We start from the raw sequence: 26837 nt of genomic DNA, 5'->3' as shown, positions 1-26837 counted from the left end.
CCCCCACCAACACACACACATAACACCAATCTCCCAGCACTCGACCCCCTACCCCTCAACCACACTCTCCAATCCACTTTAGTTCTCAGTTTACATCCTACGTTGGTTTTTAGTGCCACACTATAAAGAACAATGCATATTCAACAGGCTTACCAGGTGGGATAATGCACACGTGGCCCCTCAGGCAGATCTTATCGTTTCGTGCCAACACGGAAAAGGGGACGATATCAAAGCTTTCTTCATTCTTCTTCTCATCCTACCATTACCTGAACCCATAACTGAAAAGAGACCCCCCCCCCCCCCCCCCCCCCCCTTGCCCCCTCCCCGCACCCCTTCTCATGCTCACAACCGGAGAATGAGGTGTGAGAAGAGAGAGGAACGAATGGAGCGTGAGGACGGCTGTGGAGGCCTGAGTGAGTGGATGGATTTAAGGGGTTCAAAAGCTCACAGAGAGTCATGGTGCCCTTCTGTGGTTTGAGGGGGCCTTTGTGAAACTGGAGCCCCCTAGAAGGCACGGGGGAGGGAGTGAGGGAGAGAATAAGGGAGGGAAGGGGAGGTCACGGGGTCTGGGACACAGCCCCAGCCAGAAGCAGCTCACCTCTTTTCCCGCAGTGTCAGCGTCACAGGTGGTGTGTCAACGACAATGCATGTGTGTGTGTGTTTGAGAGAGAGGGAGGGGAGAGAGAGAGGAGAGAGAGAAGAGAGAGAGAGAGAGAGAGAGAGAGAGAGAGAGAGAGAGAGAGGAGAGAGAGAGAGGAGAGAGAGAGAGAGAGAGAGAGAGAGAGAGAGAGAGAGAGAGAGAGACCCATGTCCAATCAATGACACACTGTATTATAATCATCTATTGTAGGAACAAGGCTGGTGCTCAAAAGTAAACACAATTGGGAATAAACTCTTAGAAAACAGGTAGGCTACAAACCCTCTGGCTAGAGTTGTGCATTCACAGATATACAGATACAGGATGAGTGTGTGTGTGTGTGTGTGTGTGTGTGTGTGTGTGTGTGTGTGTGTGTGTGTGTGTGTGTGTGCGTGTCTGTGTGTGTGCGTGCATGGTGGGGAGGGGGTTATAAATCTATAAAGCACAGCACCTCCTTATCATTTCCATAGCCATTGCACAACATTTTTCCATAGTAACACTGGGCAACAAACAATGAAAGTAAGACAGATAAAGCTTTACATTGAATTCCTCTCTGCACCAGTTGCTAGGTAAAGGACTTTTTCCTAATACCCCATATTCATACTGGACTCCCCCACTCCCACTCCCACATACCCTCCTGAGAGTGAAAAACTAGATTACATTTTTTTTGGTTAATAACTTGACCACTGTCTATCTACAGTGTTAGCAGGGTGCAACATTTTTGGAATATTTCCCATAAATTATGATGGGCTATCAGTAGGCCAGCTGTACTTTTGAATTGTGGTATTCAGAGTTGCTATTATTCTTATATGAATACATTTCTCTCCGCTTGTCACATTGATTCTACCTCTGTATGTGGCGACGCACAGAACAAAGGGACGTCAAGTAAAGCGGCTCCCGCTCTTTTTCATTCCTCAGTCCCATTCAACATGACAAACAATTCTGAATCAATATCTCCATGCAAATGATTCTGTAGCTCTGGCTGTTAGGGAGATGCCAGGTAGGCAAAACTGTAACTAGCGTTATGGTGCGTTCAAGTGCTCCCTGTAAAGTCTACTTTTTTTATTTCAGGAGGGTGCCTGACCAGCTGCTAGATAAAAGCTTCCTAGGAAGACAGTAAAGTAATTAGGGCTGCAACAATAGGTTACTTTCAGCACTGACTTTTTATTTATTTATTTGTGATTAAATAATTTTAAAATGACTGTTGCAGTTACTCAGAGCCCAGTTACATCTTCAGATTGCTTGTTTTGTGTCACCAACAGTTTCATATAATTTTCAATGAATGGAGAAAAGTACTAAATCCTCAAATTCAGAAAATGGAACCAACAAATGTTTATTTTTTGCAATAACTTTAAGCACTAATCTTTTCAGCACTAGTTACACATTCACAGATTCACTCACTTCTCGATTTAATCAGTTATCATACTATAATCCACCTTAATGCAGTATTGTAGTATGTAAGCCATCTGTGGATAGAGGCTACCATATCCTGTGTAGTTAAGTGGCGATGTGTGCAGTCACTGTGTTGTACTTTCCACACTAAGCTTTAGTAAGCCCAAATGGTAGGTTTTTGTTTGTTTTAATACTCTGAGGAGCAAAGGTCAAGACTATGAGCAGCATGGATTTGCAAGCTGTTTATAGTTGTTTCACTTTACGCACAGAAAATCTAAGGAAAAATAGGATTTTAACATGTTCCTGTTGACAGATATTATATAAGCTATGTGAATAAGTGCTAAGTTATATATATACACATAGATACAGAGGTTGTGTTTTCTTGTTAGAAATTGCTTAGGCTATTAGTGGCGTTTCCGACTTCGTATTGCGCTCGTGTGCGTTCCCGATGTAATGGCGAAATTTCCGACAGTTCCTGAAGGCTGCAAAAGTTTCTCATGTGCCCCCCACCACCACAACCCCACCCCTGCCCCTGAACACACGCACACACACACACACACACACACACATTCCAGCAGGCGGAGTCCGTGACGTGCTCGGTCGTTTGTGAATGAGCTGCAGAGCGCAGCGCTCACCTCTCAGAGTCCCAGCCAAGCCCAGGAGCGCAGAGAGAGAGAGAGAGAAAGGAAGGAAGGAAAAGTTTGCCAAATGGATTTCTTTAGAGGAGTCAGACCGTTATTATTCTCATATGTTCTTATTAATGGTATATTAATTACTTTACAAACTAAAGAAGGTGAGTGATCATCTGTATTTAAAATCATTTCAGAAAAGTTGTCTTTTCTTACTGGGTTTTATTGCAGTGAAGCACGCGTGCCATGCGGGGAACCTCCTTTAAGAAACTTTAAAACCAGGAAACATACTTTGTTAATCGTGTGACAGTCATATAATATGGCTAAGACTTATTTTATAAAAACGTTTTAACTGTATAAATATGCTTCTGGTTGAAACTGTATTTTCAAGTGGTTATGATTAAGTTGAGATCGTAGCCTGCATGTGCGCTCCTCTAAACTTTATAACACTAGCAGGTGAATTCTTGTACCCTAATGGTATTGTCGCATTTTTTGTATTAAACCTTTAAACAGTTCATATCGTGTAAATGCTTACATCTGGAGCAGGTTTATTTATAATTATTCCTAAATTACTAGTCTGGGCCTACACGTTGCAAAAAACAGTCTGACTGTAAGGAGTCAGATTATATAGAGTTATAAACAGCTGTTTAAAAACAAATTAAATCTTTTTCTAAACTAAAGTGGATGTTTTTAGCAGTCATTGCAGTGAATACTGTCAGCTTTGCAGTGATTTTGCATTGAAATCGAAATAACTGCCATTTCTACATATCTATCATTTTTGTACAAACTATAGGTCAGATGCATGTATTCTGAGTCAAACTTTCTGATGAGTTTAAAGGTTTATTCTTATGTACTGACAGTGTTCTCGTGTCTCCACAGAAGTGCTTTTGGACATGAGGGCAACAGGAGGCGAACTGGGCTGGTTGACATGGCCCTTAGATCAGGGAGACAAGCCTGGGGTGAGTGTCGCTCCAGGTTCTTTTCTAGCTCCCACGTTCCCACTTGGAATTTGCCTCAGGATAAATCTGCATGGAAATAATGCACTGGAAGGGCTCAGCTGAGCGAAATATTTGTCCACTTGACTTGTGGTTTGCTGTTGAGTGGGCCTCTGTGTGTTCATGTCAGGTTCTGTAAAATCTGGCAAAATCTAGCCTAATGGTTGCTTGGTTTTGCATTCGAGAATGAGATGTAGGATCCTATCAGCAGTTGCCTGCAGAGCATGTCTGGGCTGCACCAAAGCTGAGGCAGACAGAATAGCTGCTAGCTCTGAACTGGGAATACTTGTGGCTTCTTGTGGTTTCAAGGCTTCAGCTCCAGAATTGTATGTTAGAGAGCAATTAACTTTTAAAGTTTGCAGCATGTGGTACCTCTTTTTAGAGGGGATGGGTTTTAGATGGAGCCAATCAGAGCTACCTTTTCCCGTAACCAAGGGAACATGTTTAAGACTACGTTTAAAGACGCATCTAGAGAATAGCTACATTATTACACGCAAATGCTGTGGTTATCTCTTTGCCAGTATACAGGAGGCATGTGTGCCTTCTTCCATTATGTGGTTTCAAAGTAATTGACCAGTCAGGCTCATGCAAATTCTCTGTAAACGGGCTCATTTCATGTGCTGATGACTCAAATGTGTGGGCATGCCGTTCACAGTGGCTCACCCTTATTTTAAGAGAAGTTTCACTGCTTTAAATCACTTTGATGCTTCTGTTTCACTTTTTCCTCCAATAAACTTAAGGCGTTTGTATATTTTGTGAGGTTTGGTATTGTTATGACTATTATTATTTTAGGTTTTAAATGCTCCTCACAAAAAAATGTTCACCAGCTGTTTAATAGAGGTGTTGGTTCTGCTGTTGTACATCAAATTTATGCGCAGAGCAACTACTCCGCCAACAAAGCACATTCCTTTAATTAATAGCACAGTGGCTACATGCAGGGAGAAAACCACAGTCCCTGCCCCTGTGGGCCCAGATGTTCCTCAAGAGCCAAGGTTATGTTAAAACATGCTGTCACTTTTTTTAGAAATATTTGTGGGAGCATTAGGTATGTGAGCTGTAACACTATTTGACATTAGTGGCAACAGCACGTGAAAGACTGAATTGAAAGTAATTTGGTGACTGCAAGAAAATGAATGCAGAAATGCTTTCTCAAAAAAAAAAATCCCTGAGGTTTGCTCTATTTGTGTGCTGTAAAGGCTCATAAAATTCTCCATGTAGCATAAAACAGTTATTGCTATGAAGGATAGTTAAATATCCAGCAGGAGTAATAAGCGATATGTAGGTTGGGCCATGAGTTCCCCTACACACAGATTGTTTTTGTTCCTAGGTTCAGGTTACAGTGGTTGAACCCTCATGTGAAGTTCTATGGTGCCCCTTTTATTTTTACCTCCTCCTCCAGCCTTGGTTCTGCCCTGTATTCTTGGGGGTTCTTCGAGGGTCAGGGATTGTGGCTCTAACCTTGTTGGTTTGTGTGGTTTTGTTTCAGTGGGAGGTCGTCCAAAGGACCCTGAACGGCTCTCAGTTCTATACCTACTCCGTCTGCAATGTTGGGGAACGTGAGCAGGACAACTGGCTCCGAACCACCTTCATCCAGCGGCGTCCATCAGCCTCGCGGGTTTTTGTAGAGCTCCAATTTATCGTGCGCGACTGCAACTCTTTTGGTGGTACATCGATGACCTGCAAGGAAACCTTCAACCTCTTCACGTCTGAGTCGGACGCAGACGTGGGCACTACCTTCCGCAAGGGCCAGTTTAAGAAAGTAACCACCATAGCTCCCGATGAGATCACCGGCAAAAACGAATTGCGCATCAACACTGAGACGCGAGTGGTGGAGAACCTGTCTCGAAAAGGCTTCTACTTGGCCTTTCAAGACATTGGAGCCTGCGTTGCTCTTCTCTCTGTTAGAGTTTACTACAAAATTTGCCCCGCCACAGTGAAGAGTCTCGCGTCATTCCCTGAGACGGTGGCTGGAGGTGAGAACCAGGCACTGAGGGAAGTGAACGGGCTGTGCGTGGATAACGCCATCAGTGAGGAGGTGCCTCGCATCTACTGCACTGTGGATGGAGAATGGGTGGTACCAGTTGGACAGTGCCAGTGCAAATCAGGCCATGAAGAAGTTAAAGATGCGTGCCAAGGTAAGGCTCTTGAATCTTTGGTATTTGTAAAGGTCTTTTGCCTTCAGGCATTCTATCCTCTCGGGGTATAAACCCAGGGAGCAGTTACCACAAGAGTACAAAAGAAAAAGCCAGTATGACACACTGCGGATATTAATCATATATATTATTATCATTGTTCAGTGGAATTCTCCTCTTGGCTAACATGACTCTTCTGCAATGGAAGGAATGTTTATTTCTACTTGTACGTGTCGGGGCATCATCCCTGACCGTGAACTGATACCTATAAAATTAGGGAAAGTGCTTTTGAGTTTCAACAATGATTTCAAAATGTATCATTTTATGGAAAACTTTGTTCCAGCACAAGTGGCTTAGGATATAAATTGTTATTCCCCTTGTGTGATCAAGGGGAAAGTTTTCCCTCTGAAGGTTATCAGACCTCTCATTCAGGTTGTACCTACAGTTTCCAAAAACTAAATTAACACGTTAATTTACCATTTAGGTCTGAAAGGAACTTTTAAAACTTATTTTGTAGCTCAAAAGGGTTGTAGAAATCCTATTTGGTTACAGAATGACAGGAATTAAAGACAAATATTTAAAAAGGTGTCATTGCTGGATGTTCAAGTCATGCTCAGATGTTTCACCTTTCACAACACTAACTTACTGGCTGTTGCGTCAGGTGATTTCCTGCTCTCTCATTTTATCTGCCCTCTTATCTCGATACTAGTTTGCTACGTAGTCCAACCATAATTCAGTCCTTTGACTTTGTAGTTATGGCTTGGTTGTGTTTTAAAACCTGAAAGAAAAAGCTTTATTGTTGTGGGAAGGGCTGTCAGGGTGACTGAAAGTGATCAAAGACGCCGGGAGGCTACTGTACTGTGATGGATTAGCATCTTCAAGGCTGGTGGGGGAAAGGGGAGGAGGCAAGAGGAAGCTTCTGAGCCTCACTGACTTTGTTCATCTCAAGCATCACAGAACGCTGAGGCCCTCCTCTTGTGAACGGACATGCCAACTATGTGTTCTCTTGTCTGTCTCAGCATCCATCTCTCGCTCTTCCCCCCGCTGCTTTAACGAACTTACTGAGCCTCAGCTTTTGGGTGTATTGTATGACTCCATCGGTGTATATGAACATACAGCACAGGCTGGCATGCCAGGGCCTGTTGAGTTTTGTTCCATGACTGAACACCTTAAGACTCCCATCAGCCCAAGGTACTCCTCCTCCTCTGCTGCTTTTTCTGGCAGTCTTATTTATGCACACACACACACACACACACACACACACACACACACACACACACACACACACACACACACACACACACACACAAACACACACACATGCATGAGCTGAAACACTTATAGAGTTATGAATACCCCTTAATCTCACTCATGAACACACACATTGGACGAGGGTTGTAAATCCTTGTCTAGCCCGCCTATAATAGATTCGCTTTCCCACTTAGTTTCTCTCCCACTGGCAACAGGCCGATAAAAGTGATGAAGTTTTCTGTCAGTACATCATTTTTAGCTGTGGGAAAGTGCCAGGTAAGATAATTAGGGAGGAGGTGAAGGAGGAGGAGAGGCAGGAAGGAATGAGAGAAAATTCATACAAAAGCGAGAGAGGGGTTGTGTTTAGTGGAGGGGTGTGATTTTAAAACAGAGAGAGGTGAGGAATGGAATGTAAAGGTAGGGGAACAATGAAGTGCTGTGTTTCCCTGTGAGGCCAGAGGAGCCCACCTCTACCTCAACCTCCATCTCCACCTCCTCTACCCCTTGGCTGGTACATTCCTGATCAGTTTGCTGAGGAGGAGCCTCCCAACATTACTGCAGACCTGTGGAATTCCCAGGGGAGGGGGGGGGGAGAGCAGCTCCAGGTCAAGCCCTCACATAAAAATGACTAAACACAGAACCCCCCCCCCCCCCCCCCAAAAAAAAAAAAAAAAACCCAAGAAAAACTACCGAGATGAAGTCAAATGAGAGGTCTGAGACGCGCGAGGGAAGTAGATGAAGGTGGAAATGAATCACAGGGTTGCAGAGCAGTGCCCAGATGAATGGTTCGAAGGGCTTTAAGCAGAATCTCCCTTGGACACACACTTAATCATTCTGCCTACTTCTTTCCTGAACTGTGTGCTGTTCAAGGAGAAACCACAAAACTTCAATTGTGGTGCTTTTTCTTACTTTGGTCGAAAGTTTCCATGTTCAGCGATGTGTTCAGTCAGTTTTATGACTCCTCGGCCCCTTGGGACCCGTTAAAGTAAAAATCAGTGACTTTATCTGGTTTTTGTCTCTGTCTCTTCATCAGCACTCGCTGCTGTGGTGTTTCTGGCTTAGAGAGCACTTATCCATCAAACTGTGTTTCTGGGATCCTTTTTCCGTGGACTTTCTTTTGAGGTTTCTGTAGGTGGCGTGTGGCGCTCTTCACTTCTCATTGCTCATGTTAACTACAGTGTCCTTTTTTTTTGGACAAACAAAACCCTTAAGATAAACACATCACCTCCTGTGCTGCAGAGACCTACCGAAGTGTTTAGAGCAGCAAATGTAAAAGCTTTTATGAACTGGTTGTAAATCATATCTGTCAGCAGTAGTGAGAGACAAAACTAGCGTTTGTTTTTTATGAAAGCAATACAGACTACTTTAAAACCAGCTTATTTTGGCTCTCAGAATACACAAGTTTCAATTTTAAATGGATTAAAGTAAGCACAGTGAAAGCTGCTCTAGAGATTTGTGTGTTTATTTCCAGTCTTCACAAGAGTGATGAATGCGTGATGTGTTTGTGTTAATTCAGTTTTTGTTTAAATAATTACCTTCTTGTTTAGTCTATTTGTTATAGCAGCATATGCAGCACTGAAGCTTTATTATTGTTGTGTAAACTTCTTAGAAAATGCATAAATAATGTACATTTGTCTTTGGTTAAGCGGTATATAAAATTTAAAAAATGATTATTTTTGTTAAAGTTCAGAAGTATTATTAGTAATTTTAATTATGTTTATACTGTTAGGTATTTTAATGTATAACAATACATCATATTTTATAAAGTCTAAAAATATCTTTGTCTGAACAGTAACTATGTTCAGTTTAAAGGTGTAAAAAGTTTGAAGTGTAGTAGAGCAGTATTACAAAGCAGTGAAAATAAAAATTACCTATAAACTTAAGTACAAGACTTGAGTCAATGTGATTATTTATTTTCTGCTGATGGAAACAGCTTCCAGTGTATGACTCCAGTTTTATATTTTAATTTGTACCTGCTTTGAATCAGGATGTCGTGTTTTAAAAAAAATAATCTTCCTTGTGAGAAAATAAACTCTGGAAACAAATTCTGGAAAACTCCTAACTTTTTTTTTCAATTAAGTGGTTGGCTTTAAACCTGACAGCACCGCTGTGGGTTTCCACTTGTGACTCACTGTTGACATTGACACGTTTTTTTTCTCCATTGCCTATCACGCCCTTCCTTACCCATAATCCTCGCCGGCACAATAGAACAGCATACCGTGTGTCACCCCACAAAAGACCATGGGCTGCCCTGGCTGGTCTTCAGGATTTAGTTTAACCGTTCAGGTCCACACCTCGTCAGCCACTCTTAAGCCTCATGCATACTCTTTACAGCTGAAAAATGAGACTTAATCCCACATCTTGGTTTCCACAAGACTGTATTGAAAAGGGAGACACAATGAGGAATATTTGGACTGCTGAGGACTGGTTTGGTGTCTTGGGGAAAATGGCGTCTTGGTGGAACAACTGTCCACTGAGTTCCAGTAAAGTTATTACTCCTCTCGCCAAAGAGGTTCCAGTAAACTATTTTCTCTCTCCCCCCTCCTTTCCTCTCTGTCCGTGTCTCCAAACTCATCCTCAGCTGATGTAACAAACAGTCGGTGACTAAGTTGTAGTTGTGAGACTCCGCGGTGTGGTGAGTGATTTGTATGGGTAGTAATTGACTTGGGTGTGTTTGTGCTTTTTAAGTTAAGTAACTACTGGTTCTGCATGCTTTTTTGCAGTTGTGCAATCCCTTTTGCCGTCTCTCCCACATCCTCCATGTCCCTGAAGGGTCTGTCTATTTTAGTTTCAATTTTCTCTCATCTCTTATTTATTTAAAATTTCCTTATCTCAACACATTCCCATCGCCATTTTACAGTCCCTAAAGCAGTTTACTCAAGAGACATACACTATTGCGCAAGCTGTCCCAAGTATAACAAACTGACAGACAAACAAAAAAAATTTCTTTCGTATGTTGTGTTCCTGTTGTCCGTGAAATCACAGAGTGACTGTTATTTTTGGCTGGCTTGCAGGTCATGAATATGACACCAAAAGAGTTTAAACATTCCGTTTCACACGACCCTGATGGGACTATTTAGACTGTGCACAGTTCTCCTCCTGCTCCCTGGTAAATACATTTCTCCACCACTGACTCGTAAAGATAAATAGAGGCTAAATTTGAACAATGCTACCAATCAGAGCGTTTTTTAGTGTAGAGGGAGAGAAAAACAATTGGCTGTGTTCGCATGGTGGTTAAGGCAAAAACATTTAAACGAAGGTGAAATAGAAACTTCTACCATCAGTTTTTATTTTTGTTGCACAAAATGGGTCATGTAGCTGCTGTATTTTATGGTCGATCTGGATTGCTGATTGTTTACTTGGAAATGCCTTCTGCAAAAAAGCCAGAGTTAACATTTTTCATGGCCGTTTCAATCTGCTCGTACCTGGAGCCAACCGATTCATGATTATCACCCTTAACCTTTTAAGATCAAGGCCTTGGGCAATTTGAGCTTATCTGATGGGCAGTATACACAGAGAAACGAACACAGCACCACACCTGAGGATCCTAATGGTTTGATTTAGTTGACTTTCGGTAGATTTCACATGTAATCATCTTATTGTTGCAAGATAATCCCCACAGTAAAATTTCCTGTTGTACCAAATTTCCTTGGCTCTTGATCCCTGTAGCCGGTCTCCGGAATAAAAGAAGTCGTAAACCACTGACTTATCGGACAACGCTGCTCATTTAGATGTGCAGGCTAGATGTGAACTCTTTTTCTTCCTTGACTCTTAAAAGCCACCGTGATTACTTTGAATTGGTGGATTCTTTAGATCTCGTGCCAAGGTAGCGTCTGCCTGGAGGGCTGAACTTGAGGGAGTTGGTTAGATAATGGGGTGGGGGGGGACTATGAAGACACTTTCAAGTGGTGTCATGCACTGTCTTGTTGGGCCATGTTTGGATTGAATAGAACACTGGCAATTACTCCAAAGAAGATGACAGGAAATGTAGCAAAGTTGAGATCTGGTGGTCCCTTTGACTCTTTAATGTGGATTAGAGCAAATCTTACTGTTGTGGTTAAAAAACTGTGATGGTTGAGCCTTTGAGCTGTCAGAAGGTGTAGAAACCAATTGGCAATAACTATTTTATCAGATATGTATACCTTTTGGATGCACTATGGTAATGCATTCTGTTTTTATCAGATCGTTTGACATTAGAGACCTACATGTTAACTTGCACCTAAAGACAGTAACATTAGCTTATTTACACATCCAGCAGACGTGAAGTAACGTGTGCATTAATGTAGAGTTTTCTTTTCAGCTTATCTGTGGAATGTATGTCCAATAATCTCTCTGTTGAAATGTTAAAATGCAGTTTTTAAATGTCGTCCATTAGTGGAATAACTGAGGTTCAGCAATTCTTGGCTTTTTTGTGTGTGTGTGTGTTGTGTTGGTGGGGAAGTTGGGACATATTTCCTCTTGGTGACATTCCTGAGCCTGAAGGCTGTGTGTACATATGTGTGTGTGTGTGTTGGTTTGGGGCTAGCAATGTGAAGCGTATTGTATTGTACTGCTAGTGTGTGAGGTCAGCACTTTCCTCCCCCCCCCCTCTCGTGTCATTCAGCCACCCCCCCACCCCCCTCAACACAACACACCACCCACCCACCCTTCACTGCTAACAGGACAAGCCCACAGCGGAAACCGGAGGTCACCTAATCCCCTGGTGACTCCCCGACCCGTTTGCTCAGGGCTTTCCATTGTCGCTCGGGCGCTCTGCGGCCTCGCTCAGCCACTTTCCTGATAAGTCATTTTGTTTATTGGTGCATTTGGTCTCGTTTTAGCCCCTTCCCCTAACCAGGAAGCAGACGGTTGTCGGCATCTAATGTGTGACCTGTGGGCTTGGCGCGGTGTTGTGTTTGCCACCTGGCTGTCTGGATTTGAGCAGCGACGTAGGGAAACGTGGCCAAATGATCGCGACTGCGGTCCAGCTGAAGCCTCTGGAAGCTCTCTTTGACTTTCCCGTCAGCCGTGATCGGTTTCTTCAAAGTATCAGCTTTACTTTAGAACATGTTGAGCATGTTTTGTGCCTCCCTGACTCCACTGTATCACTCCTTCTGTCAGTGAGTCCGAGTGGACAGAGGGAATGAGAGGAGAAAGGGGATCAGGGAATTTATTGTGTTTGTTAACTACCCCAGATGAAAGCCTAAGTGCAATTGTAAAACAGATGTAATGCCCTTACAGCTGCTCCATTGGCCAGCTAATCCTTTTGACTAATGACCCCCCCCCCCCCCCCCCTCTACACCCACCCCACACGCACACACTTCCATCAGCCCCTACACCTTTACTGCCCCCCGCTTACCCCTCCCCTCCTCTACCTCAGTGACCTCTTGGCTCATGTTACCGGCTCACCTCCCCCATAAGAGAACCCCATTGTTTCACCACAACCCGACTCCCCCAAAATGCTAATGATACGTTGTCACCCTGCATACAAACAGAATGACATGACATATTGCAATTACGGGTCTGACCAACCCGGGAAAATAGGGGGATGGGGAGGATAATTGAAGTAGATGAAGATACAGACAAAGCCAGGACTTCACTTTCCTCCAGCTATAGCTGCCCTGATAAGGATCTGAACATTGTATTTATTTCTTAGGCATGTATGTTTCCAGCATGTTTTTTTGTTCAATGGCCATACTTCTGAATTTAACCTCCTTCCCCATGAGACAAGTCCCAGGCTGCTGCTGGAAGTCTTTCTGCCTCCTCCTCCTCCTCCTCCTCCTCCTTTGCTTTCTGCTAGCATGTGTTTGTTTTACTTGGCCACTTACTCCCTGTAAGCCATGCACAGTTTAACTCACAACTACCCTGAGGCAGACATGACCTTTCTGCTTTTAAAAGCCCAGCGCCGGACTCGATTGCGAGCCCCTCCTCCCTTCCACTCACTCCTCCAGTCCTGAGGGCGATTTGCTGTTGTCAAGCCACCATGTTACCCATTCATCCATCTATCCGACCATGCATTCATCACTGTCACTATCTCATCCATCTTAACTTCTGCCGACAAACTGGGGGACCCCTTGGGGGGGGGGTTCCTACTCCAGAGCCACTCGGGCTCCCAGAATGTAACAGGCCCCTTGCACTCACTCACAGTAAACAAACACAGAGCCACTCAAGGAGCACGGGGCCTCTCAAATGACAAACAGTGCCTCGCTTTGCAGGAATAGGTAGTGAAAGAATGGTAAGTCTAAGTTTGTCAGATGTTTCAACTCAGAAGGGGCTGAGAGACTTTTGTTTATGCGGGGGAAAGTGTTCATATAAGGAACCCCTTCCCACACACACACACACACACACACACACACACACACACACACACACACACACACACACACCTCCTCCCCTTTTGAGTTTTGCGCCTATGTTCATGTCAGGCCAACACACATTCAGGCTTCCTTTTCGGTTATTATTCTGTCTCAGGACTCTGGTAGTCTCAGTGCCGGTTCTTCTCTTGGTCACGCTCCCCTGTGTTTCCATGCTTTGATTGGCTGCTTTAGGAAGGAAGCGCTGCGTCAGCCTCACACTTCCTGCTTCCTGTTGTGTCCAGCAACAATCCAAAGCCCCCCTCCACCTTATCCATGGAACCAGGAAGTTTCCTTTCACTGGACTTTGCTCTTTTGTCGAGGAATCCTCTCATTAAATACCTCAACAGAGAGTCATCCAGTCTCGCTTACTGTCACCGTGACTCATTTGTTGAAGATACACAAACTCTTTCACCTTTTTTAATGAACAACTGGGCTCAAACTGAAGCTACAGTGAAGGCACTCCGCTACAAGCCTCCTGTTGGGTGGTGTGCACTGGAATGCATCTTGATTATAGAGGCGGCTCAGAGTGTAAGGCCATCATCTCCACAGGCCTGACCACGATGCATTGCAGCCGGCACTGTAGCGCCAAAAAGAGGCTAGTCCTTCTCTATTCAGTTGCCATGTGGCATTTCGGCTATTCCCATCTGCAATGCTTGTGTGTGTATGTTTTTTTCTCTCAGCACTTGAATGGCATGGCATTCTCCTTGCCTGCTGGTCAGCGGTGAATAGCAATGTTAATGGGTTAGCTGGGAGCCTTTTTAGTGAGGACTGGGAGGAGAGAAAGGAGGGGAGGAAGGAATTTGGGGATTACGAGGCGGAGAGGTAGGGGAGTGAATCGGGGTTTGAGGCAGCAGCTGTTTCCCCTTCTCAATGGAGGAGTTGATCCTGGCCTGTCTCTTTTCTGTCTCCCCTCTTTTCTTAAGTCCTCAGCAGGGTACAGTATCCCTCTCTTTCTTTCTGGAACCTTCTGTTCCTTCATACCATCTCTCTTCTGCTTCGCCCGTCCACTGCCTTGTTCGCGTTAATAAGTAGCAATGTCTCTAAGTGAAACAGCTGGCCAGAACAGAGGGGAGATACCATCTTCAGGGGCAGATTGAATAAAGTGCAAGCCAATTGGACAAGGCTCACAAATTCTTCTCATTCAAAGTATTTTTCTTTCCGCTATTGTTGTCATGCTCTACAGTTAATACACACCTCTTCATAGCAGTGCGGTCAACCGCAATGATAGACAAACCAGAATGGAGTCTAAGAGAAACTCATGGTCAATCAAGAAAATCCCCTTGACATGACTTAAATGGAGCGGGAGCCGTGTGCAGCCGTCTTGTATGTGGTCACTTGTGGCTTCCAGATGAACTTCATTCAACTGAACCACAGAGAATGGCAGCCATAAAACCGAGACAGTATCTTTGAGTGAATCTGATATTGTCTTTGTCCTTGGCTCTCCTGTTCAACTTGAGACTGCGTGTTTGCCTTCGCCTGTTTCATTGCTTCTCCCTGGTCACTGGCATGAACTTCAATCTCTCGCTACGCATGCCTCATTTCAATTGGCTATCCTGTCCTCTCCCTTATCTGATCTAGCTCTTGCCATTGACTTCCTCATTTTCATTCTCTCTATCTTTTCCTCTCTTGCGTCTTTCTCTTTTGTTTGTCTTTGGCTTACATGTTGAGTCTCATTTGCATTGTCAATATATTATGATATCTGTCAAGAGCTGTATAAACGCTTCAGGCAAATGACTTAGTGAAAAGGAAAGAAATGTGTGTGTGTGTGTGTGTGTCTGTGTGTGTATATATGTGTGTGTGGCTGATTTGACTTGGCAGAGGGACATGAACAGGTGACAGGCAGCGGACATAATCCCTCTTCTGATGTCAGATTTACCCATATATCCATGGGTGTGCTATGCATACATGTATGTGTATTTTGTGCATACACGTGGGTGTGGGTGCATGTGTGCAGTGCATACATGAACGTATGTGTGTGTGTGTGCGTGTGTGTGTGAAAGTGTGATGGTGTGAGGACGTGAGCAGCAGCCGTTGGAATGCTCTTGCAAAGTTAAAGGGGGGGCCGTCTCATTTTCACTCTCCTTTATGGCGCTCTCTCTCAGAAATTTCACACCATATTAAGTTCATATTTCACCACCGCTACGCACAGCTGGATCCTCTACCTGCATTTCTTTATTCCAAGTTGGACGTGTGAAATTAAATGTCATCTTATCTACGTGATACAGTTTCAAAAGTCTGCAAGTGGGTCATTGAAAGAAGAAAATATAATAGTGTTGAGTGTTTCAGCTACCTCACTTCTAATTCTCAACGCTTTCCTGAATTTTGTTGCCTTTATTTCTTTTATGGTAATGGAACTTTGAAGAGTGACTTACTGTCGTGGAATGTGGGATGACTGGTTGTGTTTGTTGAGAGAGAGATGGTAAGAAAGCAGCAGCAGAGGGGGGTTTGTGGTTGAAAAAGTAAAGACAAGGAGTGCCAGCGAGGCAGGGAGTCTACGCTTTTGTTTCAGGGCTGGGCTCATGTGAGCTGAGTCTTAGCTGGAATGGACAGTGTTTTAATGAGTAGAGTCAACACCGTGCAGAGCCTTGCCTCTGTTTTCTCCCTCATATCTCTCTGTCACTTGTCCAAATCTGACCTTTAGCCTTAACATAATAACATGTCCATTCAACCTTTGTGTCTTGCGTGCCAGGTGAAAAGTTCACAGCTTTACTGATCTTTTAAAGAGCCTTGAATGAAGTGGAGAAACTGGATATGCACTGTGTCAAATAGGATGGTGCCTGAAGTCACTTCTGTGTTTGTTTCCCTGCTCATGCAAATATTGTTTTGCCTTTGCAGAATGTCAGCCTGGCTTCTTCAAAGCCACAGCATCCGGTGACAAGTGTAAACCGTGTCCTGAAAACACCCAGAGGCAGGGATCTGGTGCTTTGTTTTGTCCCTGTATGGATGGCTTCTACCGGTCTCCAACTGACCCTTCTACCGGATCCTGCTCAGGTGAGAAGTCCCCTTCATCTGTATTGAGAGCGTTGAATTAAGTACATTTAGAATATTTGCTGTTAATGAACCATCAATTATTGTCATTTCCACATGTGACTGCCGAGTGTGAGCCGAGTGTAACTCAGATACTTTTTGAAAGTTAACTTTTGTTTGAATGCTGAATGTGTAGGGATTTTCTTGTTGCATTAGTTTTCCATGTACACATTAATGTGTGGTTGAGTACACCATAGTTTCTGATCTCAAAATGGGGGAGTGAGTTTGAATCTCACTTCTAAGATGTAGTTTCAATAGAAAGCCATTTCCCAGAATCCAGACTTTATGGATATCCTGTAATCTTCAAAGCAGCACTCTCTGTTAACAATCTTCATGTGAGAAAGCCCCCACATTTAGCCTCTTTGGGTTTTCCTCTCCCATGTTTCTTATATCCCCTACTTTTCCTGATCTGTGTTCATTAGCCCCCCCATCCGCTCCACGAGACATTGCGGCGACCACCACCCAACTCTCTGCAGGAAAACTCCTCCTCTCATGGAGCCCACCAGAAAACACGGGAGGTCGAGATGACGTCACCTACAGCATTGAATGTCAGCGCTGCGAGGGTTCTGCGTGCCAACCTTGCGGAGAGAAAATTCGCTATGAGCCGACTAATGTGGGCCTGACTGACACCAAGGTTTCAGTCAGCGAGCTGGATGCACACCTCAACTACACCTTCACTGTGGAGGCACATAATGGTGTGTCACTGGTCGCTAGTCAGGGAATGTCACCGGCTGATAGGCCACCATCCACCAACACTCTGACTACATCTCTGCACTACACAGGTGAGTGAGGCTGACATGAGCCAGTGTAGTGATCCTATCTGTGCTGCAGTAATGAAAGATGTTATCTGTATACGGCAGTGACAGTGCAGCAAGTTGAATTTCTCAGATTTAATCAGTTGAAAGGGCAGCATTATTTTCATACTTCTGGAGGTTTTTCACATCCCAAAGATACTGAATGGGTCTCGGTTCTCTGTCCTTAGATCCTCCCAAGATTACCACAATGCGACTGGTTGAGAGGTCTGACACCACCTTGTCAATTTCCTGGGACACCTTCCCCCAACAACCGATCCATCCCCGGCCCGTCCGCTATGAACTTAACTACCGCAAGAAGGTTTGTCACTCTCTATGATCTATTAATCTACATTTATCGCTGTCTTCTAAGTTCTAAGATATTTTGTTTAAATAACTCAGAGGGGCATCAGTTTAAGCTCAGAGCTCCTGATCTGATGATCACCACAAGTTAAACATAAACTGTCCGCTAACTTAAATACTGAAATTAAATCTGTGGCCTCCATCTTCAGTGGTAAACTGAATTTTCCAGTGACCTCACTTCCTCTGTCTCCCAGGATGATAACCTTGGTGTGACTACCTACACCGTACTCCGTCTTGAGAAGAACTCTGTGCAGATCAGTGATCTGGCTCCGGGCACCGTCTACCTGTTCAGGGTTCAGGCCCTGGGCAGCGATGGCAACCCTCCAGGCTCCAGCATGGAGGAACAGTTTGAGACCACGTCTGAAGGTACAGAGGAGAACCACTGTGGTAAAAATTTCACTGGCTTTGTTCGAAAATGGGATTTCTCTAATGGGTGTGTGTGTTTCCTTTATGTGTCTTTTCCAGGACCCCTTACTCCAAACAACACAGCTGTCATCTTCGGCGCGGCAGTCGGAGGAGCAGCCATGTTGTTCATAGTGATTGTGGTCCTTTTCCTACGCAAACGGTCAGTAAATGCACCCCCCCCCCACCCACCCTGTCTGTCTTTCTGTGCTGTTAATCAGTCAGAATATACCCTCCTTCACTGGTTTCCTCTCCAATTCTTCTGCCCTTCCTTTGTGGGGCGCCCAAATAGCCTTTGCATTCACTCTCTCCTCACCTCTCTCTGTCTCTCTTCCTTTAGCCAACTTTCTCTTTCTTTTTATCTGGATCTGTGTCCCAGCACTCACTAGGGAAGAATTTGTGTTCAATGCACCTTGTCATTGCTCAATAGTTATATTCTAGTGAGTGTTGGGGCCTTTGAAAGGAAATTGGTCCAGAGTGGTACATTGTTGGTGATAAGAGGCGTTTGGTTCTTTCTGTACCAGACCGCAAGCACTTTGTAAAGGTGACCTGTGCCTGTACTGTAGCAGACTGTAGCCCGTCTGTCCACCCCCGCCCGCCTGTCTGTCTTTCAGTCTTTAAATCGGCTTGGCAAACAGAGTCTATCTTCAGTCTTTATCAAAGGGCCGCCACTCTCTGAATGGACGCAATGCAGTGTCGGGATCCTTTTGAAAGCCTTAGAGTGTCTTAAAAAGGATTACAAAGGTTGCTATGTGCTATTGATATTAAAGCAGGCAAATGATATATAGAGAACAGTTCATTTATTGGTTGAAAGTGAGATATTAATGTGTGTGATTTTTATCTTTTTATTCAGGAAAAGAAACTCCCATACCAGGCAAGGACCAGAGGACACTTACTTCTCCAGTGCAGGTAGATAAAATGAATCTCTTTCATCTCTCTAACTTGTTCAATTTATCTTTCTAATTTGTTAACATATAATAATTTTCTTTCTTTTTCTCACAGAGCAATTGAAACCTCTCAAGACCTACGTTGATCCACATACATATGAAGACCCCAACACAGCCATCCTAAAATTTGCCACTGAAATCCACCCCAGCCACATAACCAAACAGAAAGTCATTGGAGCTGGTGAGTGACATCCCTGCTGAGACAATCTGTTGTGGGGCTTAACTCCAAGATGTTGGATGTTGAAAGATTTTTCCAATCCCCAAATACGCTGTTTATATTGTGCATTTTCCACGGCGCAGCAGGTTGACTGACAGTGGTTACTTTAGCGAGATTAACATCTATCTAGCTGAAGTTCTCCCACAACAAGTTGTGACATTTTGTTGTGTGGCAACTCTTGGCTGAGGGATCTGTGTGTTTTGGCTCAAGTTGACTTGAACAATTACATAAAAGAAAGTATTGCAGAAGGAGTCTTTTGGAAGGATATCAGAGTACTTTTGCGGGCCCTGCCCAAATCTTTCAATGATATGTTATTCAAGCGCGATCACCTTTAGCCTTTGAACCAATAGTCCTGTTTTCAACACCCCCACGCCCCTCTCTCCTCATGTGACAGCTGATTCCCATGCTCCCGCACCACAGGCCATCCACCAATTAAACAACACAGGCTCTCTCTCAACACACAGCCTGAACACACCTCTGTGAGAGAGCCTCAGGCAAAACAGCCACAGAGACTTCCTTATTTTCATTATGTTGCACAACAAATCCTTGGCAGCCAGTAACCCAAGATGAATCAAACACACATTTATCACATATCGCCTTTCTAAATAAACCGTCTTATTGATGTTGGGTCCCACAGGAGAGTTTGGTGAGGTGTACCGAGGTATTTTGAAGGTGCCGGCGAGAAAAGAGGTGGCTGTGGCTATCAAGACGCTGAAGCCAGGCTACACAGAGAAACAGAGGCAGGATTTTCTGAGCGAGGCCTCCATCATGGGTCAGTTCTGCCACCAAAACATCATCCGTCTGGAGGGGGTGGTGACCAAATGTAAGGACTTCTGTGAGTTTTGTTCCTTTTTTTTTCTTACAAACATTCTCTTAATATTCTCAGCTGTTTTGAGTCATTTCCACTATATAATTTGTTCTTTATGTGTGTGCAGTTAAACATGCCATGATTGTGACTGAATACATGGAAAATGGAGCCCTGGACCGATACCTTAGGGTAAGACCACCACATAACATTTTGTGCTGATGAACATTTCTGAGCCTGTGTCTCCAAGAAAAACAACCCTATAGGTCGTCAATTAAATTGCCAAAAACGACCTATAGTTACCTTAGACACCATCTAGCAGTCATAGTAATTATGACCTGGAGAAGTGACACAGTTCAGATGAGTGATTATTATAAGATGAATTTCTTAGTTGGTTAGATGGAAAAAGTGGTCTTTACTGCAGAAGAACACTCTTCACTGCTTATTTCCATCTGCAAATTGGGGCATTGAAAAAAAAAAAAACTGTAACACAGTGTTTAATGTTGCCATGACGATGAAGGTTGCTTAACTTTATGGGAGTAGTATTGTTTCGCAAACCCTAACCAAAAGGTTTTTGTGTGCAACCTAACCATAGTGTTGACACACCATAAAACATAATTATTTTTTAACAGTTATTTGTAATGATTTTGGAAAGTGGCACATTATTCACCGATGGGTTGTTGAGGAGTGGAGGTACAAACAACCTGTAGGTCGTTTAATTTGAAGGACTTTCTCTAGTATGACCACTGCTACAGTGAAGATAGACAAGCTGGGGATTTTTGTCCAAATTTTGTTTGTGCCAAAAAATAAAAAAATGTCTTTAAATGTCTATTACATTCATTGATTGATGTTGATATCTATGTTATCATTTTGTGCAGTCCTGTGATGTCAGTTTGCTACCAGCTTTGTCACAAAACTATAACGAATGTGTTTTACCCTCAGGACCATGATGGCGAGTTTTCCTCCTTCCAGCTGGTGGGCATGCTGCGCGGTATTGCCGCAGGCATGAAGTACCTCTCTGACATGAGCTACGTCCACCGTGACCTGGCTGCCCGCAACATTCTGGTCAACAACACCCTAGAGTGTAAAGTGTCAGATTTTGGCCTGTCACGAGTGCTGGAGGATGATCCCGAGGGAACGTACACCACAAGTGTGAGTAGATACATTACTTCATTTTAGCTTCTAAAGTAAAAAAGATAGATCTCAGTCAAATCAAAGCAAGGTGCAGCCTTTTGTCTATTTTGTTTTTTTAGATTCAGGAGTCATTTTTTTCATTTCTCTAACGTGAAGCATTTTTCATACACAGGGAGGCAAGATCCCCATTCGCTGGACAGCTCCAGAGGCAATTGCATACAGGAAGTTCACCTCAGCTAGTGATGTGTGGAGTTTTGGCATTGTCATGTGGGAGGTCATGGCCTTTGGAGAAAGGCCTTATTGGGACATGAGTAACCATGAGGTGAGTTTCAGTGTTTATAGCATGTTTTCACGTAGCACTTTTCATGGAGGTTTTTGTGTTAAAACTACATTATACATAGTGTATTTTATATATAATATATTTATAGAAATACACATTTAAACGATCCTAGCAGTGAGGAATAAAAGATCTTTTAGTCACCGAATCAATTGCTTGCAGGTGATGAAAGCTATCAATGAGGCTTTCCGGCTGCCAGCGCCAATGGACTGTCCCTCAGCTGTTTACCAGCTGATGCTTCAGTGCTGGCTCCAGGACCGCTCCAAGAGGCCTCGCTTTGGAGACATTGTCAGCCTGCTGGACAAGCTGCTGCGGAGTCCGGAATCCCTGAAGACCATTGCAGACTTTGACCCACGGTAAGGCTTATTTACATACCAGACCATGGGCTCCACTGCTGACCCTGCTGTAGCTGCCACTATTAGCAACCAGTTGTCTGAAACAACCGCTCATGTAGCATAAAAAGTGATTTATTCTCCTCTAAGCAGGTGGGAGATCCTAAAATTGTAGAGTCAGATTTAGGTTGCAAAAATGAAGATTTGAGACTTGACTGCTGTGAGCCATCAGCTGGCCTTGAACACTTCAAGTATTAAATTATGGACTTGGTCTAAGTCTTGTAAAAACAGCTTTAACAGCTTTGAAAATAAAATGATCAAATACTTAAAAACCTCGGGCCAGAATCAAACCAGGGATGTTGCAATAATCTGGTATTTCAATTTAACACTTTAGTTGGAAGTTGGTCAATATTTTATATATTAGTCTAGATTAACTCAAAAGTTGACTTGGACATCTCAACTGATTTGGGATTTCACTTGGACCTGCTTCAAAAGACTCTGGCAACACCTTCATATTTACTTTACCCTAAAAAGGGGTATTTTGGGAGGAAATGGGGAAATAGCTTTAAAATGGTGTACTGAAACCATTAAAAGGACATACTGACACCTTGCCTGCCAGGCTAATGAAAGAAATGTGTGTGCACTCCAGGCAGAGGAACTCTAAAGCTCTTTTGTTGGCGATTGTGTGCTTGAGTGCATATTTACTCCTTTGTTGGGGAGCATTAAAGCCAGAAACCACGAGGAAGGACAAGCGGCCGTGCTCATATCTTAATTGACCTAACTGCTCCAACTGGTTTTTAATCACTGACTCCACAGTAATTACAGTCCTCAGTCATCCGCCTTTGTTGTGGGAAAGCCTGTTGATTATTTGCATTTGTCTTGCAGCGTATCCATCCGCCTGCCCAGCACCAGTGGCTCAGACGGTTCCCCTTTCAGGTCGGTGTCTGAGTGGCTGGAATCCATTAAGATGAGCCAGTACAGCGAGAACTTTACCTGCGCTGGGATCGTCACCATGGAACAGGTCCTGCAGATGAAGAATGAGTAAGTGGGACATGATTTCAGATTTGGTGACACAACATTACAAGTTTGGATCTTTTTACTTGATATATGTGATAAGTATGCAGTTGGCAAAGATGGAGGAACATTTTTGTTATGAATTGAAGCCATTTAATTGCAGAAGAATTTTTTTCATCCTGATAGTCAATCTGTTATGGACTCCCCCCTAGTAGTTTATGTATGTGCTTTCCTAAAAATGTTGCTTTTTAACAGCCAGCAAAATAGTTTGCGCACAATATAATCTCCAACCTCAGTTACAACTTGAGAAATGTTTGAGATGGAAAAAGTAATAGGGGGGGAAGGAGAAGGAGTGGGCTCATTTGTGGTACACTGGCGATGGTGGCTTGTGGTCGCTACAGTCCTTATTCTTCTTTCCTCGCTCCATTCTTTCGCTCATCCCTCCCTTTACCCACAGACTAGCTGCCCTGGGCAGCACTTTTGCTTTAGCCCTGAAAACCACCAGTTTTGGCTGTTTAGGGCAAAGGCCTTTTGTGGCTTTTTTTTCAACATTAAAGAAGAGAAGGGAGGAAAGAATAGCCTGTAGGGGCAACTACAGGAGATTAAGGAACTGAAATAGATGGATGAGATTTGAAGCCCCATAACCGGCACATTTGTACTTCTAGAAAGATTGAAGAGGTGCTCTCAGAGTCTACCCCCTGAACTTATCACAGCATAATTTAGGGCAATTGGATCTTCTAACATGTGTAGGAGCACTAAGCGGGCAATTTAATGAAATGGACTCAACCTTTTGGAAAAAAAGGTTTAGTGAAGCACATAATACAAGGTTGTTTTGGAGCAATAACGAGGGCCAGAGCTTCTCCCAACCGCATGACCAGCCAAAAGGAACCCCCCCCCTTCCTTTCTCTGCCATGCTATACGTACCTCAGTTGGTCTTGTTAGTGATTTGGGAGGATGGGCACACTGTAAAGCTGACGACAAACCCTTTTGAAGTATTTGTCATACAGAATGGTGTGATTTCATGGCCCCATGTTTCCATCTCAGGGCATCTGGTAGCACTCTTGGAAAACCAGCAGTTATTTACAACCCACCCTCTGCTTGCCAGACAAGTGATTCATGGTCAACAGGGAGAATCCTTGTTAAGTAATTAAAGCTGTAATTAAGGCTTTGACTTTGGGACTGCTGTGTCGCAGGGCTTTTTCAGGTTTACATCATGTGCTTGTGAAGAGCGGAACCCCCAGTTTGATCCTTTAATGTAATGGATAAATTCAAACCTCCGCAGATTACTTCAACTTTAAACACACCGCACCTAGCTGCACGGGTTTAGCGATCAAGCGAGTCAGCTCGAGGCTGGCGTTTCATCACGTTGTGGATGAGTCAGTGATTACTTCAAGACTTGAGCGACAGGAAGGATGTGCGTGAAAAGTCTTGGAATGAAGCCAAAGTGTAAATCCATGTACAGCTCCTCTTACACTTACTGTCATGTCTCTCTTACAGGGATATTAAGAACATCGGGGTGAGGCTGCCCGGCCACTTGAAAAGAATCGCCTACAGCATCTTGGGTTTAAAGGACCAGACCAGCACCCTGAGCGTGTTTGCAGTGTGATCCTTACAACGAAGGGAATTGAAATCGGGCACTGAAGCAGGCAGCCCTTTGAACTCTAAGCTGAGCTGGAGCGGAACTGCAGGGACGGCTTTGGATGGGCAGAACCAAGAAAAATTGTGCCATCCTTTGGGGCCGACTGAATCAGACTAACTTACTGTACATTTTTGATTTCTTCATCTTATCCACATGGGAATGGAGCAAATACACAGCAATAGATGTATCAAGTAGACTGTATATTTAGATATCTATTTTGACTATCCACTGTTCTCTGTACAGTTACAATTCATGCATTTTTTTTCCTCTTAAACTTCTCATTCCCGCTTCATAAAAATCAACAGACCTCTCGTAGCATCCTGTATCAAACACACAAGGAAAGCGCAGTAAGTGTGATAGCATGGGAGCAGTGGAGCCCAGCCCTGGCTCAGTTTGTGGTCGGTGCTGATGTCACGGCGTCTCCCCTTTAATTGGCACTTTGATCCATTTTGTTTCAGACCAATAAGGATGGAGCATCGAGACGGCTGAAATGAGCTTGAGCTGGCCAAAACTTAAAGAGATGGCGTTGATACCAGCCTTCGACTGGCTCAGCTCAGAAATTAAGCTATAATCATATACATGATGTTATATGAAAAAAAAAAGGAGATGATATATATGAGGTACTTTTTGTGTACAGATTTACTTTTGTTTTGTTTTGTGTGTGTTTGGGCGATTACCACAACCAGTAGGTTTAAGAGTTTATAATGTAGCACTTGTATCAAGAATCATATGGTCTTGGTTTGTCTGACAATTGCAAGAAAAGGGGCGATCACACTCCAAATCGTTAAAACTAAAAGAAATGGTATTGAAGTGAGAAATTGTGTAAATGTAATGAAAGAATGACAGAATCTGTTTGTAGCGTGCCGCTAATGAAGAGAGTGGGTGAAAGTGAAGTTTGCCAAAAATGCAAATGCATCCCCCGCCCCAAAAAAAAAAAGATGTATTGATGATGAGTCTTGTTGTGGTTGAGATGATTTCATACTTAATTATAGTTTGGTTTGCGATTTCAATGTCTCTCTTAGTTTTGTAGTAGCTAGACAAATACTCATTCATGTACTTGTTGGCTTGAGTAACATTGTGACGGGGATGGAATTATATGCTTTGACAATTAAGTGCTCAACTTGTTCCGGACATTCAAAGACATTTTAAAGTGCCTGTTTGTGGAACCGCAGTGGGAGTTTGCTTCAGCCTGTTTTTTATGAAGCGGCTGTCCGGTGTAGTGGGATGGGAAGTGTGTAGCGGACAGTTTCCCCGGTGCTCTTAATTGATGACTGCAAATCATTGTGTTACTGATGTACACCTTCTTTTACTTGAATTTTCAAATGTATCTATGATTCTATTGTAGCTGATAGATCCATCTTTGGAAAAGGGATTTTTTTTGTTTGTTATTACTCTGGTTTACTGGTTGCAATTACATTTTGTACATTTTGTATGATTTCGCTATTTACCATATTAACAAACTGATTATTTTTTTTAAAGTTCCCATCACTTTCCTCCAAGGCGACCACTTTCCTCACAATTTTGCTGCCTTTCTAAAAACTTTGAGAGTTCCTTCATCAAAGAGCAAACTCCTTCCTCTTTGCTTGTTGTTTTATACTGTATTTAATAGTCTATTTATTTTTTACTTGTATTTATTTATCCTGATAAACACTGAGCTGGGATTATAATTGAAGGTTGTTCTCTCATTCAAAATAATAAAAAAACAAATTCTATTGTGCCCTTTTTATTCCTGATTTATTCAAACCTGAAAATGCCTTGTGAAGCAATAAAGTCTTAAATTGAAATTGGCAAATGCCTGATGTATGATTGACACAAAACAGAGGAACAGAGCAATGCTTTCTTTTTCTTCAACTGTGCCAGGATGTTTACACTTCCACCTGGATATCCTTATAATGCTGCTGCTCGGCTTTCTGGAAACTCTAATAAACATTTGAGTGCTTCATTACCTGCAGGGGGAAGCCAGTGTTGAGGCATAAACACACACAACACAACACCACACACAGCAGCGTTTTTGTCAGCATCCCCTGCGTACATTTTATTAGATTTGTATTCTCTAATCAAATCAACTAATCTAATTAAACCGTGAGATAAAAGTAAACTTGGAAATCTCATATTTAGCCCTGATGTACAGAGATCACACTGCGATTTGCATCCGTTTGATTACTCTTGCCTTGGGAAATGACCCGCTGTGTGACACCAGATTTTCTTCTCCCATGAACTCTTCTATTGCGATACAGTCGAAGGTGGAGGTCAGAAAGTCTCTCTTCCCACTCAGATAGAGACAGTGCAAAGCTCTTTTACACTGGAGTTATAAGTAGGAAACTAAAAACAAGACATTTTATGAGATGAAACTATCCGACTTGATGGCCTCACACATGTCACGGTGCTGCATTTCTGCTCATAACTCTCAATGTCTTCCTGCAGTTTCAGCTGTGACCATTTATCTATCAAAACTCAT

The 26837-nt window shown here is 43.3% G+C and overlaps 1 protein-coding gene across 2 annotated transcripts; it reads left to right on the top strand.

Annotated features, from left to right (window-relative positions):
* The first annotated feature begins 2716 nt into the window (after window positions 1-2716).
* Window positions 2717-26125, top strand: epha2b (eph receptor A2 b). Of its 2 annotated transcripts, none has more exons than XM_062426586.1 (17): window positions 2717-2822; window positions 3538-3617; window positions 5140-5788; window positions 16207-16362; window positions 16821-17180; window positions 17381-17511; window positions 17747-17918; window positions 18018-18117; window positions 18808-18863; window positions 18957-19082; window positions 19756-19941; window positions 20054-20115; window positions 20866-21075; window positions 21230-21379; window positions 21557-21750; window positions 22612-22767; window positions 24238-26125. In XM_062426586.1, the coding sequence occupies exons 1-17, from the start codon at window positions 2738-2740 to the stop codon at window positions 24344-24346; spliced, it is 2982 nt and encodes a 993-aa protein (XP_062282570.1). In that variant the 5' UTR covers window positions 2717-2737; the 3' UTR covers window positions 24347-26125. The 2 variants fall into 2 exon arrangements, with proteins under 2 accessions (XP_062282570.1, XP_062282569.1); XM_062426585.1 differs by having other exon boundaries at window positions 19756-19953.
* Window positions 26126-26837: the final 712 nt, after the last annotated feature.

The sequence above is a fragment of the Scomber scombrus genome, chromosome 10 (genome assembly GCF_963691925.1).
Source record: "Scomber scombrus chromosome 10, fScoSco1.1, whole genome shotgun sequence".
Taxonomy (NCBI): Eukaryota; Metazoa; Chordata; class Actinopteri; order Scombriformes; family Scombridae; genus Scomber; species Scomber scombrus.
Note: the sequence above shows the minus strand (reverse complement) of the source record. Positions and strands in the feature narration are given on the sequence as shown.